We start from the raw sequence: 20,499 nt of genomic DNA, 5'->3' as shown, positions 1-20,499 counted from the left end.
CGTGATTAAATTCCTCTCTATCGGGTAGGTATAGGGGGTCTATAACGCTCGAGATCGTTAGTATTTCGTTAAAGTTCCCTTCAAAACTCGCAAAGTCGGTTAGGCTTTGCTCTGAAGCCGGCTCACTAATATACGCTGGCAATAGTCCCTTAATAATAGGTTAAGGTAAGGATAACGGTAGAGTATCGTCGGAAGTAGACTCTATGCCCAATTCATATATTAATAAATGCTCTAGACTCGAGTTTCGAGGGGCTTCTATGGTAATAGGTTGTAGGTCTATTATAGTGGAACTCGTAGACTGCTCTAGCTCGCTAGGCGGGGTGAATTAAGCGCTAGCTATGTAATCCGCGGGTGAATTCGGGGAATTAGAGAGCCGAATTTCTCAAATATTACGTATCTCAGCATTATCGTTTTCGGTTTCGCTAATTTCTTATTCTAGATCCCTGGCGGTAATTGTCGAATGGATTAAGTCTGCTATATATCTCGTATTAGTAAACCTAAGTGCATGAGTCTCTGTATTAGCCTCGACCTGGCTTAATCGAGAAGAGCTATGCGACGAGGTAGGTGATTAGCGGTAACTGTTTTCTGTTTTATGGTCAGTGATTGATCAAGCATAGAAGCGCATAGTTACGGAACCTACCCTCGGATGCTTCTTTCGAAACTACAAACACTTCTTCGCGACCACTCTTCGCTTTTTTCATTCCCTCCCGCTCAGCCAAATATCTTGATGCAATATCGTAGCCAGAAGCGGGGGAACCGTCGGGCCCATACTCGTTGAACGACCGCATCTTGCTGGCAGGGAGCCATGAGAGAGAACCCGACGAAGGGAACAGGAAGTTCTCTCCGCTCCGTACCAAATACTCTCCATCCTGAAACCACAGCACTGGGAATTTTCGTTTTATGACTTAAGGACCGCCGTCTCCGTAACCACGCTTCCAGCCATTAATATGCTTCCGGCTGCTTCTAAAACTAATGGGAATATGCCCATCTGCTAGCCCCGTGTCGGCGACAGAGCCAGCTATTCCCACTGCTTTGAAGTCACCAAGAGGAACTACAAGTAAGGCATACCAGGCAGATCGCTTCGAGGCCGAGGAAGAGCCCCACCTCCCAAGGAATAGTCCGCCCACATCTAGATATGCGATGCCTTCGGTTCGACTTGAAAGGTTGGTAGAAAAGGTATCTTGCAGGACCTGAATTTAACCCCAGTTAGCCGTCCTGCGTATGCCAAGTTGACCGATCGTCCCAATCTGGTACTGCAGCCAACAAGTTTATCCCAGATCAAGTGAGCCGGCTCCCTAGTTCGGGCCCTACCTCCAGTCTTCCGAACTCGTAGTGCAGGGAAGGACTACCGCAGAATTGGAGATGTGTCAGGATACTGTTACCAGGATGCCAAATAACATATATCATGCCAGTTTACAAATGCCAGGTCACACGGCGTACTATCAGTTCAAGCTGATTGTCTATCAAATATCTGCAGGGAACAGAAGCTCACCCACCCTAAGGGCAGAATCATTTCCAAGACCAACGTCGCTAATTCCCAAAGGGCAGAAAAAGAGGCATTGCGACATTCACAGTCAGCTGATTATCACAGACAATACATGGACTAAAATGGCTAAAAGATAGGCCTCAGGCGGAGTCGTTCTACTACCCCATCATTGAAAATAGATGCCCACCCCATCTTGCCCCGCGTCAGTCCGAATGGGGAAACAAAGGAGACAAAATCCTGGACCGGCCCGGTGCCGCATACCGGTGAGGGGAAAGTTGAGATCTCACCGGCCCCCCAGCCATTAATCTTCACTCACTAATGCAGGCTGGGGAGTGCCCTGATTGTCCAATGCCATGAGACAGTCGCATACTGTCGAGGCCGCTTGGGCAGATGCGGCAAGAAAATGCGGGCGTTCGCGTATGTCTTCCAAGGACTCTGAACCGAACTTCCCGGAGAGCTTATCAGGTCGTGCGGGGAACGTTGGGCGGCCAGCAAGCTCGTGAGCGTGCGTTGAGACAGCAACACGTGTAACATGCCTCGACTTGTGGTCTGGTCAAGGCAGGCCAGGCAAAGCTGTAGTCTTGTCTACGATGTAGCGATGCGGGTATAAAAACCGGTACGTTCTGGACGCATTTTGCATTTCCTCCTTCTATGTCTTTTGTCACCGGCGTTCTCCTTCTCCTCTCATCATCATGGCTTCCAAGTTACTCGCATTCCTCGCTCTCGCCGCCGAGCTCAGGCCAACCCTCGCCACCGTCCTCCCGCCACGGGCCAACGCGAAGCCCCAAGCATGCCGCAAGACTAAAGTAGCCGTTCTCGGGGCTGGCATCTCGGGCATCACGGCCGCACAGGCCTTGTCCGGCGCGGGTGTGGACGATTTCCTGATCCTCGAGCACAATGACTACATCGGCGGCCGCGTCCACCACACGACGTTCGGTGCGAAACCCGACGGCTCACCGTACACCGTCGAACTCGGCGCCAACTGGATCGAGGGCGTCGGCGGCACAGGCCCTGTCAAGAACCCGATCCTCGAGGCCACCGACAAGGCCAAGATCAAGAGCGTCTTCTCCAACTACAGCGCCATCGTCTCCTACGACCACACGGGCGCAAACGACTACCTGCACCTCCTCGACGAGTACGACGGCAACTTCACCCTGGCCACGCAAGACGCCGGCTCCATCCTTGAAAACGACCTCCAGGACTCGTCGATGCGTGCCGGCCTCAGCGTCGCCGGGTGGAAGCCGGGCCGCGACATGCGCGCCCAGGCGGCCGAGTGGTGGAGCTGGGACTTTGGCGTCTCCTGGCCGCCCGACGAGAGCGGCTTCCAGTTCGGCATCACCGGCGACAACGAGACGTTCAACCGCTTCGGCGACGAGCGCTACCTCGCCACCGAGGCGCGCGGCCTCAACGCCTTTGTCCGCGAGGCGGCCCTGATCTTCCTCGACGGCCTCGAGGACCCCCGGCTGCTCCTCAACACCACGGTCGAGGCCGTCGAGCACAGCACCAAGGGAATCGTCGTGCGCGACCGCGACGGCGGCTGCGTCGAGGCCGAGTACGCCATCTGCACGTTCTCCGTCGGCGTGCTGCAGAATGACGTTGTCGAGTTCCAGCCCCGCCTGCCCGTATGGAAGCGCGAGGCCATCGAGCAGTTCCAGATGGGCACCTACACCAAGATCTTCCTGCAGTTCAACGAGTCCTTCTGGCCCCAAGACGCGCAGTTCCTCCTCTACGCCGACGAGGACGAGCGCGGGTGGTACCCTGTCTTCCAGAACCTCGGCGCTCCCGGCTTTCTCGAGGGCTCGAACATTCTGTTCGGCACCGTCGTCGGACACCAGGCGTTCCGCGCCGAGCAGCAGACGGACGAGGAGACCAAGGGGCAGATTCTCACGGTGCTGCGGAAAATGTTCCCTGACGCGACCGTTCCCGAGCCGACGGCTTTCATGTACCCCCGCTGGGGCCAAGAAGAGTGAGTCTTCGCCGAGTCTCCTCGCAAGGCCACCTCCACTGACGACAACAGATGGGCCTTTGGCTCGTACAGCAACTGGCCGGTCGGCATGACCCTGACCAAGCACCAGAACCTGCGTGCCAACGTCGGCCGCCTCTGGTTCGCGGGCGAGGCCAACTCGGCAAAGTACTACGGGTTCATGCACGGAGCGTACTACGAAGGCAAGGACGCCGGCGAGCGCGTCGCGGCCATGGTCAGAGGCGAGCCCATCATCAACGAGGACACGGCCCCCGACGGGCAACTGAAGCGGTACGAGAAGCTGTATGGGCCCATCAATATGAATGAATACAACGAAGGCAACGGGTGGCCGGATGATGAGTAGAGAGGGCCCCGAGTAGAGAAGGCCCCGAACAGAGAAGGCCCCGAAACCAGTGTTTAGCGTGGACGTAATCTCGTCGAGTACATACTCTAGTAACCGTTTCATGTCAAAAGCGATGCACGCCTGATTCTAGTTTGTAATGCGGCCAAGACGCTGGGCAGTGGGGAAGCTGATGGCATTGCCGGCGAAGGCTTCTTCTCGAAGGTGTGTATGCATCATCGAAGAAAGGGCCGCACGTGGCATCTGACCTCTCAGTCAGACTTAGTCGATCATCTCGTCACAACGGTGAAGCATCTAAGCACCGACACAACTCCCCCGCCAGATGATCTCTGACATTCAAGTTGGGCTGGAGTGAGTCCTGCTTCAGATGAGCGACAACCACAAGTCCTTGCCACCCATCTCACACCTTGCATGCAGCTTGTTCTGTTCCTGTGCAAACTCTCAGTGGACGGGCAGAGGCGCAATGCGACACCTCGCTCTGGATCATCTGCCGTTTTCAGGCTGGATTAGTGAGCAGACAAAGCTCATGCATGTATGTAATTATAATCTACGCTCATCCAGCTCGCCCCACGGAGCCACAAGACGTCACCTCCAGGGGATCCTGACACCGAAATCATTAGCAATGGCCATGGCCGACACGACGCACCCCTCCAGCAGGACCATGCCGTCCCAACACCACGCACCCGCCAACCAGACGTTGTCCTCGCCGCTGACCCACGCAGACTGGATCCCGTCGGTCTTTTTCTTGTGCAGTCGCGACCGCCCCATAATCTGCTCCACCACAGCCCTGCTCTTTGTCGTTCGCAACGTCCTCGTGAACCTGGCTGTGTGCAGCGTGCGCTTCGCGTCAGCAGCGGCGTTGAGCGGACACGTGCTGACGACGACGCCGCTGGGCATGGCGTGCAGCGCCTCCGAGTCGGCGCCCATCTTGCTAAATGCCGTTCGCAGCGTGATGACCTGCGACGGCGATACCTCGCCCTCGTCGTGGTGCATGCAGGCCCTGACGCCCTGGTAGCCGTCCACGACGGTGTGTGCCGGTGCGCCGCCCGCCCCGGCCGCATGCGTGAGGATCGAGCTCTCGACTTGTCTCACGGGGATCCTCTCGACGGCGGATCGCAGCGGCTTGAACAGCCGGCCTGCAACGTCTGGCGAGACGGCAAGCACAACACGGTCAAACTCGTCCTCCTGGGCCTCCTCCTCGCCACGGCCAGTGCCGCCCAGCTTTTGCGACCTGACGAGAACAGCTTCACGTTCAGCGCGCGGCTCGATGGCGAGGACCCGCGTCGAAAGCCGCACGTCGTTAATGCCACGAACGAGACGGCCCTGGACCTGGCTGACGCCACCGCAGACGGCAAAATGCTGCTGGCCATGGGAGCGGCACTTGTAGCTGACGACATCGCTGGCGGGAAAGGCAAGCATGTCGTCGTGGGAGCAGGTGGAGACGCTGGCCATGAGAGGCAAGAGGTAGTGAGTGATGTAGCGGCGGGGTATGCATATCCTCCGGAGGTAGTCGTCGAGGGACTCGGCTGTACTGCTGGTGCCGGGGGTCGTCGAGGCTTCCTTGGGCTGAACGAGGAAGCAGGCGAGGGAGAACCAGAGCTGGCAGACGATGAGGAAGAGAATCTCGACGAGGTGGCGCAGGAGACTTTGACGGGCGGGACGCGGAGGGGGCGTCTGGTGGAGGTTGGAGGCGTGGACAAAGTAGGTGCCTGGGGCAGCGCCGACGGGCGGCTGCTTCTGGGTTCGGTCCCCAGAGGCGCTGATGGCGACGGCAGCGGCCGTTGAGTCGGCCAGGGCGCGGGCAAAGACGAAGAGAAAGCGCACCGGGTGCAGGGGGACGCCGAGATGGGTATACATGCGCATGAGGTTGTCGTAGTAGCCGCCGGCGCTGGCGCGCATGGGGAGGTCGATGCGCTCGACGGTGGCGGTGGCTTCGTTGCGGACGGCGACCGAGGCCGAGTCGAAGGAGAGGCCATTAGCCTGAGGATGTGTTAGTTTTTCCCATGTTTTTGGATTGCGTCGGGGCGGAGGAGGGAGGCTGCTGAGTACCTGTTCGAAGAGGGTCACAGCATAACGATTTTGGTCGTCGCTCTGCAGGAGGTGAGCGGTCGTCAGACCGGCCAGGCCGGTGCCGATGATGGCGACTCGGATTGGGGGCCTTTTGTCGGGGGGTCGGCTGGTTGGAGGATGCATGCCGTGCAGCGCTGGAGCGAGTCTCTGTTTTGTGGTTGGTTCTTCGTCACCAAAGGCCCGGGCCGCGAAAGTTTAACTTTAATGCCAGGTCGGAGATGCAGTGCAGGGCTTCGACGCAGTGCAGGGCTTCGAAACCGTTGTGGCCAAAGCTTGCTCGTAGCAGCCTTGTGCTGAAGGCCGAAGAAGGAAAGAACTGGGCTTCAGCTTGACCGACGGACGAGGGGTTGTTGTTGTTGTTGGTGGTGATGGATGGCCATCATGACATGACGTATCGTGAGATGGATGGATGCATGTTTCGGGACGACATGGCTGATCAAGCGCGTCTCACCCGCCAGGACAGGACTAATCTGGCTCGCCCAGCCAATTTGTCATGTGCCGAGGCGCCCAGGTCGATTCGAATGATGGCGAGCAAAATTGGTCGTGGGTTGAAGGGGGGGGGTTTGTCTCAGGGTCCGTCCCGGTCGGGGTCTGGGTCAAGAGTTGGGCCGACTCGATGGGAAAAGACGAGGGCTGTGCGAGGAGGGGAGGCAAGAGGAGCCAGGGGAGGTCCAGGCAGGGGCCAGGGAGGGGCCAATGGCAGGAGCCATGGGCCAACGGGAGGAGCAATGGGCCAACGGCAGGAGCAATGGGCCAACGGCAGGAGGGCCAACGGACACGACATTGGACAGCAGGGACGTTGAAGAATCCACAAATCGTTCGCATCAGGGTTCACCGCAGAGTTCTTCTCACCCGATCTTGCCCCCGGACCTGCCTGCTAAAGAACCTGCCGGTCACCTTCCCAGCACTGAGGCGCCTAACCTTACCATGTATCAACCTTACGGCATTCCCTAGCACCTGCTTCCTACTGCAGGTACCTACCAAGCTGTTGACAGAAAGTCTGGCGGGAATGAGATTGCTTACTTAACAGAACTACGCCAGCATCTCTAGACCTCTCCCTTATACAGGATACCAAAGTAGTACATCCATTAGTACGCAGCCCAAGACATAGAAGACCTCAACGCCCCAGGAGTCCTAGGAGGGTAGAGATATAGGCCTATCTAGAGTGTGTTTACAGCTCGCTTGAGTCTATGCCTCAATGAATAAAAGATGTGGTGGTGGAAATCGAAGATGGATGTATCTGGCGGTAGACATCTAGTATAAGCGACTTTGTGCCCACCAGATTTTCTGTTAACAGCTTGCCTAACTAAGACACCCAGGCTTGCCAGGTCAGCACCTGGCCTGGAATACAGCGCTGAGGCACGGACCTGATACTCCATGAGCCACCAGCTGTCACCGCGTCACCTCTCCCCTGCCAGCTGGCATCAACAATCCTGCCTCACCTCACGCATTGAGTTTCGTGTCTTGATCATCTGAGCACCACCGTCAATATATGAAAATCGTCCTCAGCATCAACAATTCCATCCCACGAGCCATCTGGCTTTCCAGAACCCCCCAGAGCGCCTCTCCCTCGGCTCACCCGGCCCTCCTCGGCCTCCCCTCGCCAACATGGAGGCGCCCTCGAATGCGCGCCCCATCGCCATCCTCGCAGGCTACATGGTGCTCGCCGCCACGCTGACCGTCAGCTGCGTCCGTACGGTCCGCAAGGGCGTCGCCCAACGCACCACCGCCGGCACCGGCCGCCAGTTGCTCGGCTTCACAGTCTTCTCCCTGCTCGCCGTCCTCAGCCTCGCCACCACCTGGTACCACATGTTCCGCTTCTTCGAGTGGTCCTACGCCGCCTGGAAGGCCCGCCGTCTCCTGCGGCCCGGCAACAGCGCCAAGCTCTACGTCGGCCTGTGGCTGCGCGAGACGTCCCTCTTCAAGCAGGCCTGGGCCTCGACGTTTGAGACGCCAGCTAGGGCCTGGTGGTCTCTTCAGATCTTTGGTTTCTGCGCCAACTGGAGCGTCATGCTCGCCGTCCAGGGTACGTACCACGCATCCTCTTATTCATGCACCCTAGAAGTACAAACTAACCTGCCCCAGCCAAGAAGCGCAAGATCCCCCACATGTGGGCGTTTATGCTGCTCGGCCAAGTCGTCGCCATTTCCTTCGCCTCGAACCTCTTCTTCCTCGCCGTCCTGGCCCATGACGTCGTCGCGCCAGCCGCTCTCCCCGAAGAGGCCGTGAAGCCCAAGGAGAGGCTCTCCGACTCGGATGACTCAAACGACGACGACGACGACAACGACAGCTCCGAGTCTGCCAAAAAGGCCCAGTCCCAGCAGGTCCTCACCCCGGCCATGGCCCCCTTCTGGTACCAGATCGTCCTCGGCCTCACCGTCGGCTGCGCCGTCTCCGTCCCCGACAAGTTCGGCACGCCGACTTTCCTGCCCATCGTGCTGGCGCCGCACCTCCTCGCCTTCACGCCGCTCCTCATCAACAGGATCCTGCGCCGCGAGGTCCCCGCGCCGCTCCTCAATCAGCCGAGCTGGTACCTGCGCGTCGCGAACCTCGCCGCCCTGCTCGCCGTCGGCACGTCCAAGGTCCAGGCCGAGGGGGGCGGCTGGGAGCTCATCCTGAGCACGCTGCACGAGCATCCCGCCGTGAGCTCCGTCGGCTGGGACGTCATCTGCTGCTGGGTGAGTTATGCGGCTTGGCAGCTTCTGGGTGAAGAGTGAAGAGTAGTGTCTTCCCGGATGCGCCGGGCTGCATGCTATGTTGGGGGAGTTTGTGCATTCTGCTGTGGAAATCTACAGTTGGTAGATAGAGAAGATATAGAAAGACATATAATTTTTCATATTGTTTGCCCTAAAGTGCCCGAAATGATTCTCTAAAAAGGTCCCTAAGGTCCCTGGTGATGTTGGTCAAGACTCGAGTCCCTCCTTGGTAGTCTCTCTTCATAGGTGCATACCGACCGAATGTGACCCACTTGCTCGCATACATGCACCAGACTCAACCTCACCTCAACCATCCCAAACTTGCCTCAGGTCAGACCCTACCTGCGTTCACGTTCATCATGGCCTTGAGCGCCCTCGCTGATATGAAGTCCGGCCGCTCCTTGGTCACGCGAGATTTTCTGACCGGATTCCTCGGCGGCATCATCTTCGCCGTCCTCCTGGCCCTCGTCCTCGGCGTCACAGCCTTGCGCATGACCGACCACTACGGGCTCGGCCACTGGAAGCTCAACCTCAGAACACCACTGAGCTCCATGTGGATGAACGTCGGCTACTGGTGCGTCCCCCGCACCCATGTCATGTCTTTCCTCGCTGTTGACATCCTCCCAGGCGCGACGATGACGACAACCAGATCGAGCACTTTGACGAGGCAGCCCTCGCCCTCCTGAAACAGCTCCTCTCCGCCGCCGGTCTCCTGGCCCCCAAGTCCCCGACGGCCGCCCGCCCCGGCGCCCTCGCCATCCTCGACCTCGGCTTCGGCTGCGGCGACCAGACCTGGCACCTCGCCCGCCTGACGGCGTCAGGCCCGTGGTCCGACTTTCGCTACGTCGGCCTGACCCTCAACGAGGCCCAGGTGCAGACGGCCTCGCGGAAGATCTGCCGCGCGGTCGCCTCCGCCACGAACGCCTCCGCCTCCGCCTCGTCCTCGGCAGACCTCGACATCCGCGCCGACGCCTTCAAGCTGTTCCGCGCCGACGCCGCGCGCCCCGCCACCTGGCCCGCCCCCGTCGCCGACGCCGTGCGCGCCCTCGCCGACGAGCGCTTCACCGACAGGTGGCTCGTCGCGCTCGACTGCCTCTACCACTTCTCGCCCTCGCGGCGGCCCGTCTTTGCGTATGCCGCGCGCGAGCTCGGCGCCCGCGTCGCGGCCTTTGACCTGCTGCTGAGCGAGGGGGCGTCCTGGCGCGAGAGGCTCGTGCTGCGCGCCGTGGGCGTCTTCATGGGCTGTCCCGTGGGCACGTTCCTCGTCGAGGACGCGTATCGGGACCAGCTGGTCGAGTGTGGCTACGACCGGGACGGCATCGAGATCAGGGACATTACGGAGCACGTCTTTTCTGGCCTGGTCCGGTTTTTGGATGCCCAGGAGCGGGCGTTGGGCGAGTATGGCGTCTCGCTGGGCGGCTTCAAGCTGGCGGGGAGGTTGTTCGACTGGTTTGCGAGGTCGGGTGTTGTGAGGGCGGTGGTGGTCATAGCACGCACAGTGGATAAGTCGGCTTCATAACAGAAGCTAGCATTTTGTACGATATTGGATGGCAATCATTTACTGCCTTTTTTAAAAAAAAAACTCCATTGAAACAAAAAATGGCATGTCTCAACTTTGCTAACTTCAAGGCGCCTGCGTGGAGGATCGGGAAAACTCGCGCATCGCTTGCCCTCTATGCAATCAATAATCAGACGACATGGTCCTGGAGAAAGACCACAGATGTCGTACATTCGCTCCTCACCCCTCCGGCTTAACATTATCTTTATCCTTCAGGTCATTTTCTTGATCCAGAGGCCCGACAAGTACATCCCAGAGATCAGGGTTATCGGCATTGTTATGGTCCGTTATGTCATATCTGTTCCTCATGTTAGACAAATCAATGCTTATCGTGCCAAATCTCAATACTCTGAATTATCATTGACTTACGATGAACCTTGAGAAATATCTTCATCAAAATATTTGAGCCTTCTGATGCCCGCTGAGTCGTTTCCGTACCTGATAATCTGTATTGATACATCTGCCCGTTCACTGTTTGATTCATCCATGATCTCCATGATCCGTCGGTTCGGATTGTCAACTGCACAAGCTTCATTTTTCGTTTTTTGGCTCCACAACTCATTCGTCACTAAATAGATGTTGGCGGGCTGTTCTTTCTAATTGAAGGCTCTGAGCGCGGTCGTACGCCGTAGGAATATTTCTACTATTTCACCAAACACGTAGTTGAGCCTATTCTCAAATGGAGACGCTTTTTGCCACTACTTCGTCAAGTTGGTTACAGTTCTTAATAGCTAATGGAGCGTTGCGGCGCGGGCGCCTCTTTGCCTATATAGGATTTATAGTGGCGTTAAATATATCATCATTATCAACCTTACTAAGAAACATCTCCAGAGGTGCTCGATCATGTGAGTCTAATAGATCAGTGCCGACCCACGGATCGCCCTCATGTCGTAAGCTTTCTGTAGAGCCTTTTGGTGGGCGATTTTCTCTGTCAAGTGCCTGCCCTGGTCAGTAGGCAGGTTTCTCTGTATATTGCAACCGCCTCAGTGAGAGAAAGATGACGGGGCAACGTAGCAGGACCCTTCCCAATCTAGCAATTCAAAGGTGGGGGTCAGAACCTGCAACACGGCGACAGTGCAGGGCATCAGCATTCATACCGAAATAGCAGTCCCAAGACTAGACACAAGCAGACACCTTTCAGCCAACATCACCACCATACGTCTTGCTCATCTTGCTCATCGAAAAGCAGGACGCATATGTTTGAAGAGCTCTGGAGCATCACGCTTTGGAACAGTGTTTGACCGGTCGGGTGTTGTCCGAGCGATGGTCATGGTGGCTTACGTCGAAGTCAAGATATAATGTCGTAACACATTCTACACGAACAATAATCAAATACATGAAATCACCTCCGTAAATCGATACAGAGTGGACTTGCTTGCTTGGAGCTTTGATGACGTTGCATAAACATGTGATCTTACAGCTGTGACCCCGTTTACCTTATAACCTAAACTAGGTAGTAGTCTGCCCAAATGCCGAACTCTAGACATCCTCAGAATGGCCGAATAAGGGAGCAACGTTGGACGCTCATAACCTTTTGGTCTGCGCCGAAATTTAGCCACTGACATCGCTGTCTTGGCTAAGAGGCCCGGGTAAGATGTGCCAGATGCCGTCTGTACACAACCTGTGATCTACGATGTTCTGTCTATTGTTGCGTTAGATTACGAAATCATGATATAATTGAAGGACTTACCGGGGATCAATCGCGATAGAATTGTTCAAATATTCGAGTCGAGAATGCCCAACAGGATCAGTTCCAAACTGGACGAACTGAATCGCCACATCTGTCCGACGGCTTCCTTGTGCGTGCATCTGATCCATGAGACCTCTTATCGGGATGTCAACTCCACACGTCTCAGTATTCCTGTGGCCAGTCCATGCGCCATCTGTTAGCACATAAATGCTGCAGGGGACTCTCTTGTTCGACAGCATGCTGCGCAAAATAGCGACCCTCGTTCTTGCGCGGCGTGGCAGTCTTTCACCCACAACATGCAAAAGTTTGCTTATAGACAGCTCCATAGAACGTTGCCGACGTGTTTCAGCAGTGAACCCGGTGTTAATGAAGGAGCTGAGCTCTTCCGGATGCTTCGACTTCTTTCGCTCCTTGCTGCTTTTCGATGCTAACACAACTTCCAATCCATCTGGCTTTATATCGCCGATGAAGTACGCAATGAGCTCCACAAATTCCATGATGTCTTTTTTGAAATGTAACATCGTCTTTGAATCGTCCACAAAGAAGATCTGCATTTGATGGAATCAGCTTCAGTCAACACTCTTCTATGCTTGAGCTCACAATATTTCTTCCTTCCAATAGGCCCCTGTATTGTTCTCGTCCTAAACGATCCAACCTTTGAATAGATGTATATTCTTGGACATCTTGCCATTTCTGACGCCGGTGAAGCAGGAAATGATTGCTGTTCAGAGGTCTCGGTTGCTGCCCTATGCGAGGAAACAGACGAATGCTTGGCCCAGGAGATAGCAAATATCCGGGGCGTGTTATGATGCTGGCTGGGTTTATTGTAAGAGTATCTTGGCGTGGAAGCAAATTGAGTGGTTTCCCTGTAGTCAGATCGACCAGAAACACGAGTGCTGTTCAAGAGTAGGACAGCACTGCTGTGAGCAGGCTGCTGAACAAGAGTCGTGGGAAACCAGCTTCCGTCGTCCTGCGGCTGTTGTTCGGAGAGAGGTTCATATATCCCAAAGACACTTCCCCCAGCGTCTCCCACCCTGATATTTGCTTTTTCAGCAGCATCAGATATGATCTGAATGTCGCTTAGGGGAACTGGTGCCAAAGGTGGTATTGTGGCAGCAATACTGAGAAGCACTGGACGCCCCGAATCTTCCTTTGATTCGCCTGTATGCATGTAGGCCGGACGAATTTGTATCTCTGATGACCGGTTTCTATCCCTGTCGAAAAGGCCCGCATGGTTTTGGGCCCATAGAACAAGCATCGTGTGCTGTGCTATGTCGGAGTTACCCTGTAGCGTGGATGAGTTAAAAACTTGGTTGCCTGTCGAGTGAATTAGAGGAATCGAGTCAGCTTCCCTTTCAATAATCTTTTCGATTGAGCTTAAAATGGTGTTCGCAGTTGGCCGCATGGATTCAGACTGCCGCAGTGCGCCGTTGAGTAGATATAGGACAATATTTGGTGTGGTCAGATCGTCTGGTTGGCGATGCTTGTGTATCCATGCAAGAACATCTGTCACGCAAGGCAATAGGCAGATGATGCCATCGTGAAAAGAGTCAGCAGCCCCTGCTTCAACTTGCCTCAGTGAAGTTTGCCCTCTTCGGCGTTCTGCGAAACTACGCACTTCAGGATGCCCTCCAACGATCCAGACTGCGACTTCGATGAATATACAGCTGATGGCCCAAATCTCCATGGAGGGGTAGTATTTATGGCGAACTTCATTCCTCAGAATCATCTCTGGAGGTACTTCGAGCAATTAGCAGTCATATCGCCCTGTCATTGTTTGGCAGACTGTCAATCTTACGGTAGGTGACAGCACCACCATTGTCAAGGGTAGGGTTGCCTCTCGCCGTCACATGGCTTTTGTCAAAATCGCCTAGCTTTGCGACAAACCTAAAATATCGATCGTCTTCGTCGCCCTGCTCTGCTTTGTCTGAGCAGAAGAATATATTCGATGGCTTCAGGTCCTGGTGCACACTAGAAGGGTTATCAATACGGTTGACTCCTCGATTGCAATTGCCATGATCAATGTTCTAGGTTAACCTACCTTGTAGCTCCGCTGGCTAATCCCTGATGCAACGCTTGCAGAGCAATCAAAATCTGCGCCAAAGATTTCCAGAAACTCTTGATATGAACTGGCGACCTTGGCTGCCGCGCACTTGCATACCAGTCCTGAAGAGTACCGCGGTCTGCATACTCAAGGAGAATATTAAAGCGGTATGGATGGCTTGGTAGGGACGAATATGACCGAAAAATACCGTAACACTTGAGAACATGACTTATGGCAAACGGTGACTCGTTGATGCTGTTGTGCCAACGAATATATGCTCGGGCTTCGTATATAAATCCCGACTCAGACTCGTCAGAACCCCCGTGAGACTTCAGGACAATGACCACGTCTGACTACACTACATGTAAGCAGCTAAATCCTCAAGGACTCATAGAACATCGGAGGACTCTCTGTCTCACTTTAATTTTCGGGATACCTAATATGCTGCCCACCACAGGATCGATTGTCAACCTTTTCAATCTTACTGCTCCTGTGTTCTGTGAAAGTGGTCCTGGTGGCCATTGCTGCTGTGGTTGATAGTCATGAAACGGAAAGGTGTGCCTGGATGAAACCGTGATCGCTGGATTGAGATTACGTTTGAAGACGAAGTGGTAAAAGAGCCATTGTTTGTCGTTAAATTTATTCCAAAATGGTTCCTCGTTGTTTAAAAAAACTGGTTTCTGCTCAAATGGTAACATCGATTTCACGTAATCATGATCGTGTAAATCTTCCAAGCGTGACATCCATGTAGAACACTCGGTGTCGGATATAGCGACGAGAAGCGAAAAGATGACAAACAATCCTTCACGAACCTGATCGACAGCCATGTGGTGTTGTTGGTTGGACATGAGGAGTTTCGAGACACGGTCGCTAGTCCAGTAGTTCCTTTGGAGGCTGATGGGTACATAGTTCTGTGTAGCACCATGGCAATTCTGGCCTTTATGGGTATTCCTATCAACCCATGATTCGAATTCCTCTTGGAGACTGCGCCTCGTGGTGCTGACTGCGGCTTGCTCTTGCATATCCCTTTGGAAGTCGTCAGCAAACACCATATTATGGTCAGACGTGAGCTTCTTTCCTTCGCTTCAAGAGAAATCTACTGGCCATCAAACATGTTCTTCGATATCGAGCTGTAAATATTGGGGATGTATGAGCACACGTAGTGGCGGAGGCAAAATTCTAGTGCTAAACGATTTGTGTTTGACAGATTTGGTTGGATCACAGGCTCATAGGACTGTGAAAAGAGCGCACGAACCAAGGCTAGAGGATGGATTTACGTATGGTGAAGTCCTTATCTCGAGTGAGACACGTGCATTTGGTAAAGTGTTGTCGCTACCTTGGCATATGTATTTTGACTTATCGGTGGGGGCAGGGAGTACAATGTTGGATGTACCACACAGATGGTTTTGTTTTCATGAGGTAATGCAGGCTGAATTATGCACCTTGTGTTACGTTGAGCTAAACACTTTCCCCGAAAACGCCCGATCTCAGATTGATAGTACTTCTCAGCAAATCGATATGGTTACCTGGACCTGAATGCCTCAGCTCCTGTTATCAAACGTCCCTAGAAGGGCGCAGTGACAGCTGTCGCATGGCCATACTCCATGGAATTAAGCCAAAAGGACGTGTATAAAATAATCAAGTGGATTCATCTGCTAAAAAGAGAGTTAAAAGTCCCAATTCTGTATTTATTCCAAGCCCAACCCTAATAGCTGCCACCGCGTTTGTGGCGCTTCATGTGGTACCCCCACGAACCAATAGTAATGAACATCATTGGGACGCAGATTGCCATGAAACTACCAAATATAGTGCCGTCGAAACTCCATTTGGCCCCGGACTCAGTCGCCACTCCCTCAAAAATTGGCGTGCTAAACAGAGCCTGACGGGGTATTAGAGTATGCCTTGTTAATAAGTGAGGTTCGATATTGTGCGATGACTTCATACTGCATAAACATATTGATATTAGGAGGTTCAGGCTTCGATAGGTTGCACTTACTCGGCTCAAATTATCACGCAACTGTTCGATCAATGTATCCGCTCTTTTGCATTGAACGTCGAGAGTCCCCTTGATGTTTTGAATGCAACCACGGAAGCGAGCAACTTGGCTCTTGCAATCTTTTGCTATCGCTTCCGGGCAATTCTCCCATCCGAGTAAGTCTGAGTTAGTGCCTTGTAGGTTTGCCAGTACTCTGATGTTGAGCCTCATCATCAACTTGGTCTCCTGAAGCTCTGAAAATGAATGAAAAGTGTTTTCGCTTGTCCGATACATAGAACGGGGTGAGGAGATTGTAAATCTGCTCCACTTCTTCCTTCAAGTTCTGATCCTCAACGGCCAAACGCCTCATCTCGACGTCGGTGTCTCGTCTTGTGGGTCGGAAAGCCAATGCAGGATCATTATTGACATTTAAGTCCGCCCACGTGTTTCTCAAGGTTTGGGCGGGACGCTGGGTGAAGAGTGAGCTGGCGTTTGGCACCCCAGGTGACTGTCGCAAAGGGGCCTGCCCTTTAGTGGCATTGGGGTCTCCATGTGTCTCTGATGCTAAATTCAACCCGGGGGCCGCCATGCCCAAGTTAGTTGTCCTTTCTCCTTGCACAGAATCAATTATTCCTTGAAGTCGAAATCTGATATCATCGATATACCACATCCAGCCCTCGGAGCTCCAGTCCAGGTGAAATAGATGAGTGGCTAGGGTTGATTTGAAAGATCCTTCCAGCGTTTCTAAAACTTTCGGTTGCAGCATGTCGAGTTGAATTTGTTTCCGTACTATCCGCTTCCTCATTGTGTTATCGGCCTTAATGGTAAGCCAAAAACATCGACCGTTCTCTGAATCGAAAGAATGAAACACTGTGACTTGTCTCCGAACCCAACGGATTTCTTCAGTTGAGTGCTCCATTGCTTGGATCTTGTAGCAATGACGGAGCTCTTTTCCAGACCTGCCAAGCTCAGGAATTCCGAGCTGCCTCTCTGAGAAAGGGCCAGGTAATTTGCTTTCAAGGTATACAATGGAGTGAAAGTTTCCCCTGCCCTGTGTCTTGCCAAGTGTTAGAAACAAGTCGAGGAATTTAGCGGGTATTTGATGATAACTAGAGAGCAGCTGGAACATAGGGAGCGTTAAATACATAGGTGACTTGGAATCACCAGCATATATGAACTTAGGAATCACATAGGTCATTAACAGCTCTTGAGATAGTTCAGGAAGTTCATAACGGCCTTCAATAAACCTACGCATGTCGGTATCTCGGATCTTCATATCTATCAACCAGGTGACTTGCAAGGTGGTTTTATAACGTTGACGGATCCTTGAAAGCGTGGTCCTCAAAGTCTAATTTTGTGAGAAGAAGCTTGACCGTATAGAATAGATCGATGTTTCCATACCAATTTGCCCTTTGACAGCTTCTCGAATCCGCAAAAATGGGCGATGATTGTAGAATAGCCTTTCCGATGCTTCGCGTAACTTAGTTCCATATGACTTCGACAAGTCGTTGACAACATCCCGATAGATCAAGTTCCGTGGATACTCGGAGTATTGGTTCGCACTGCAGGCGTCTGCGAACTGGTGGTGTGTAGAGACGGCCATTCTTCGTTTGTGCGTTCAGGTTCATTTGATGGCCCAAAAGGCAGTGTATGCAAGTTCTTACAGTGTTTCTTTATAGTGATCGACACGCAGTTCCGAAGATGGGAAGAAGCACGGATAATTGCGAGGCCTACGTCGATGGCCCACGGATCTTTTTGATGTAGCTAAGGGTGGTTCCCGGCAGAGGGGACTCACGTTTGTTAGGACCATTCTCCTTAGGCTTGGCATCTTGCACCTGATTCCAAAAGACCTGAAAAAGGTATCCAGTCTGCACAATCATTCTGCAAAGGTATAGTGCAGCGCTTTGGCTGGGTGGCACAAGGGACGAAAAGGGTGTGCTGACAGAGTTTCACTTAGGTGGCAATTTCATGGCCATTCGGTCGGGTTGAGTCGGACATGCGGTAAGGGCATGCACTCCCCCTGCATGCTATTCACGATGACCTTCATTGTATAGTGTTCTGCTTCTAACGTGGAAGCGTAGTCAAAGAGTATGGGCCCGTCATTATTTCACTTAAATGAACAAGTGCACCAAGAGGCAAAGATCATAAGATGCATGATCCACAAGCTAAGGTACCTAGGTAGATAGAAAGCCTACACTAGGGGCTTACTATATGTATCTTTAATGAGATGCGGTTAAATTAATATACTATAGATACCGACTAATCCATTAAATAATTCAGTTCTGCTTATATATCTCGGCTCTAATAAGTCGCTAATACTTAGCTTAGCTAGGGTATAGATTAGTATTAACTATTAGGAAGGAGAAGGACACTTTATAGGATCTAGAGGCTAGTATATCTTTATAGCGTAGTATTCTCAGCTATATACCTATTAGCGCTATACTTAGAGTAAATCTATCTCTTAATTATAAATAGATATAAGTAAATAAGGTCCCTAGAGATATTGTAAGAAGTAAGTATAGTAGTATAACTATACTATATAATAGTATAACTATACTATATAATAGTTCTTAAATATAAAATAAAGATTAGAATTATACTAGCTATAGTCCTTATATTTCTTATAGAGATATATAATACTCTATTGAAATAAAGTAGAATAGAGCTATTTCTATTAACCTTTAGGGATTAGGGTTCCTAGAAAGAGGGTAATACTAAGAATTCCCTTATAGCTATAGGATAGGGGGCTCCTCAGGGGCTAAGTCAGAGATATATAGAGTTCCATTTGCGGTAGAGGGCTAGAACTGAGATAAATCCTAATTCTATACCTAGTTTCTGTTTCCTGTGGACTATATATAGAACAACTCTCTACTATGCTCAAAACCATGAGCTAAAAGGATCCGCAAATGTTCATAACTGCTAGAGCGTTGGTCAGAGCAGAGTGAAGAGGTCTTCCACACGTGGTCCGCAGCAAATAGAAGATAGGTAGGGGGTCGGAATACATCTGAATTCTGGCCCTCCGCAGCCTATATATACGTCTCTCGTAGCCCTTAGCCCCAGACCGACTCCCTGCTCGGCGACTCCGCAGGGGAACCGGCAGGGTCCCCTGACAATAACAGCCCATAACTTGGCCTAAAGGCCCTGGTGGAAACAAGCAGGGCGAGCAGTAGATTCGAATTCAGGTTTCTGCATTACCAACCATATCACTTGGGCTGCAATCCTTGCGTGTGAGTCCGCGAGAGGTCGCCAAACACGCGGCAGCGTCGCGAGATCGTAACTTGAACCGCTACGTGTAGTAACGTAGAAATCAAACGTCACTCCCTCAGTCCTCGGGCGGTCTTGGGGAAACGAGATTATCCAATCCTGCTCGCTCTGTCTGTTTTGGGTCAGCGAGTGCCTCTATGAATAGCCATGAGAAAATTAAAGTACTGGATTAAGTGGGTCAAGGGTGACTGCATAGTAATCTGAATCATGTTCCTAGTTATTACATCAGTGCACGGTCTTCCTACGTAGGTACACTGAAGACAGTAGGGGCTACCTGAACTTCCACAACTGTGCGGATTGTCTTCAGATAATCAATCAGGACCTGCATGGGAAGCCTGTAACGGGATATGTATGTAATGAACATTGCAAGACCCGGGCTTGAAAATGATCAAAAAAGGTACACGTGGACTTGGATGAAGGTAGCGACTTGGGTGGCGGATGAAGCAAGTCGCAGTCACTGCTTGCCTCAACCTTACTCCTCTTCACTGGTTAGCTACTTTTCGGGCGTGTGTGTGCCGTCTGAGCCTCTATGCCGCCTTGTTTGAAAATGCTGACCATTGGACCGCGGCTGACCGGTCTCATGCACTCAAGGCAGCCGGTGGTGGTTGGGGTATGATTGCCTTACAATGCACTACGACGTGTTTGTGCTGAGGGTTTCGTCGCATGCCTGAATAGGTAGGTATATTGTTGGGCCGGAGAAAACATGCTTGGCGCCTGTGGAGATAATAAGTGCATGTGAGGACAGCGAGATTCTGGGATAGTTGTGGCACCGGCACAGCCTGACGAATGTATTTTTAAAAGAGAATGCGTGCTGGGATGTCCTGATGTGTTTGTCGATCGAGATTCTCTTAGCATTTCTATCTCTCGATTTCACGGGCGTACATGACTCTTTTGAAAACGAAAAAGAAATGATTTCAGCTCTTGAGACATGATTGTCACCTGAAGTGATTATCGCCCGAAAGCAACGCCTCATGAGTCCGAAGCAACGCCACTGTTCCCTTGGCAGAGAAGAATGAAACTTGCTGTCGAGTGAATGCTATCCGAAGCAGATGCAGCGCTCATACTTGGTATCTCCATTCTCCAGGTGCTTCTGCCAGCCATGCTTGCCCTGATCCCAGATAGGGCCTGGGTAAAGCCTTAAGTGAAGTAGGTATGCAAGCCCTCGACAGAAGAAATGGCCGAGCAATAAGGATCTGCAGTTGGCTGACTACGGACAGCGAGGCATGGCTCGGCGCTGACCTACTGGTACATTGGGGGGCTCAGTTGGTGGGCCATTCTTCTTGTCGACAGCTTGGTATGGTAGGGACTTGGGTTGAAGGAATGGTGGTCTGTGCATCACCCTCCGTCGTCAAACGGGAGTAGCTACTAGTAAGGTATGTGGGGCGCCATGTG

At 52.6% G+C, this 20,499-nt stretch overlaps 6 protein-coding genes across 6 annotated transcripts; 3 read left to right on the top strand and 3 right to left on the bottom strand.

The window, feature by feature from the left end:
• Window positions 1–2,178: 2,178 nt before the first annotated feature.
• Window positions 2,179–3,813, top strand: VDAG_02801 (polyamine oxidase; the record flags this gene model as incomplete). Its single annotated transcript, XM_009653454.1, has 2 exons — window positions 2,179–3,452; window positions 3,504–3,813. 2 exons carry the CDS (start codon window positions 2,179–2,181, stop codon window positions 3,811–3,813), a joined length of 1,584 nt encoding a protein of 527 aa, XP_009651749.1.
• Window positions 3,814–4,395: 582 nt separating this feature from the next.
• VDAG_02800 (uncharacterized protein) lies at window positions 4,396–6,003 on the bottom strand (the record flags this gene model as incomplete). Its single annotated transcript, XM_009653453.1, has 2 exons — window positions 4,396–5,790; window positions 5,860–6,003. 2 exons carry the CDS (start codon window positions 6,001–6,003, stop codon window positions 4,396–4,398), a joined length of 1,539 nt encoding a protein of 512 aa, XP_009651748.1.
• A 1,485-nt stretch (window positions 6,004–7,488) lies between these two features.
• On the top strand, window positions 7,489–8,597 carry VDAG_02799 (uncharacterized protein; the record flags this gene model as incomplete). The annotated part of the gene is made up of 2 exons (XM_009653452.1): window positions 7,489–7,906; window positions 7,966–8,597. The coding sequence occupies 2 exons, from the start codon at window positions 7,489–7,491 to the stop codon at window positions 8,595–8,597; spliced, it is 1,050 nt and encodes a 349-aa protein (XP_009651747.1).
• A 362-nt stretch (window positions 8,598–8,959) lies between these two features.
• VDAG_02798 (uncharacterized protein) lies at window positions 8,960–10,095 on the top strand (the record flags this gene model as incomplete). The annotated part of the gene is made up of 2 exons (XM_009653451.1): window positions 8,960–9,150; window positions 9,204–10,095. The coding sequence occupies 2 exons, from the start codon at window positions 8,960–8,962 to the stop codon at window positions 10,093–10,095; spliced, it is 1,083 nt and encodes a 360-aa protein (XP_009651746.1).
• Window positions 10,096–13,861: 3,766 nt separating this feature from the next.
• Window positions 13,862–14,920, bottom strand: VDAG_02797 (uncharacterized protein; the record flags this gene model as incomplete). The annotated part of the gene is made up of 2 exons (XM_009653450.1): window positions 13,862–14,221; window positions 14,681–14,920. 2 exons carry the CDS (start codon window positions 14,918–14,920, stop codon window positions 13,862–13,864), a joined length of 600 nt encoding a protein of 199 aa, XP_009651745.1.
• Window positions 14,921–15,759: 839 nt separating this feature from the next.
• On the bottom strand, window positions 15,760–17,098 carry VDAG_02796 (uncharacterized protein; the record flags this gene model as incomplete). Its single annotated transcript, XM_009653449.1, has 2 exons — window positions 15,760–16,833; window positions 17,095–17,098. The coding sequence occupies 2 exons, from the start codon at window positions 17,096–17,098 to the stop codon at window positions 16,031–16,033; spliced, it is 807 nt and encodes a 268-aa protein (XP_009651744.1). The 3' UTR covers window positions 15,760–16,030.
• Between the last annotated feature and the right edge of the window lie 3,401 nt (window positions 17,099–20,499).

The sequence above is a fragment of the Verticillium dahliae genome, genomic scaffold, assembly GCF_000150675.1.
Source record: "Verticillium dahliae VdLs.17 supercont1.4 genomic scaffold, whole genome shotgun sequence".
Lineage (NCBI taxonomy): Eukaryota > Fungi > Ascomycota > Sordariomycetes > Glomerellales > Plectosphaerellaceae > Verticillium > Verticillium dahliae.
The sequence above is the reverse complement of the archived record's forward strand: the minus strand, read 5'-3'. Positions and strand labels throughout refer to the sequence as shown.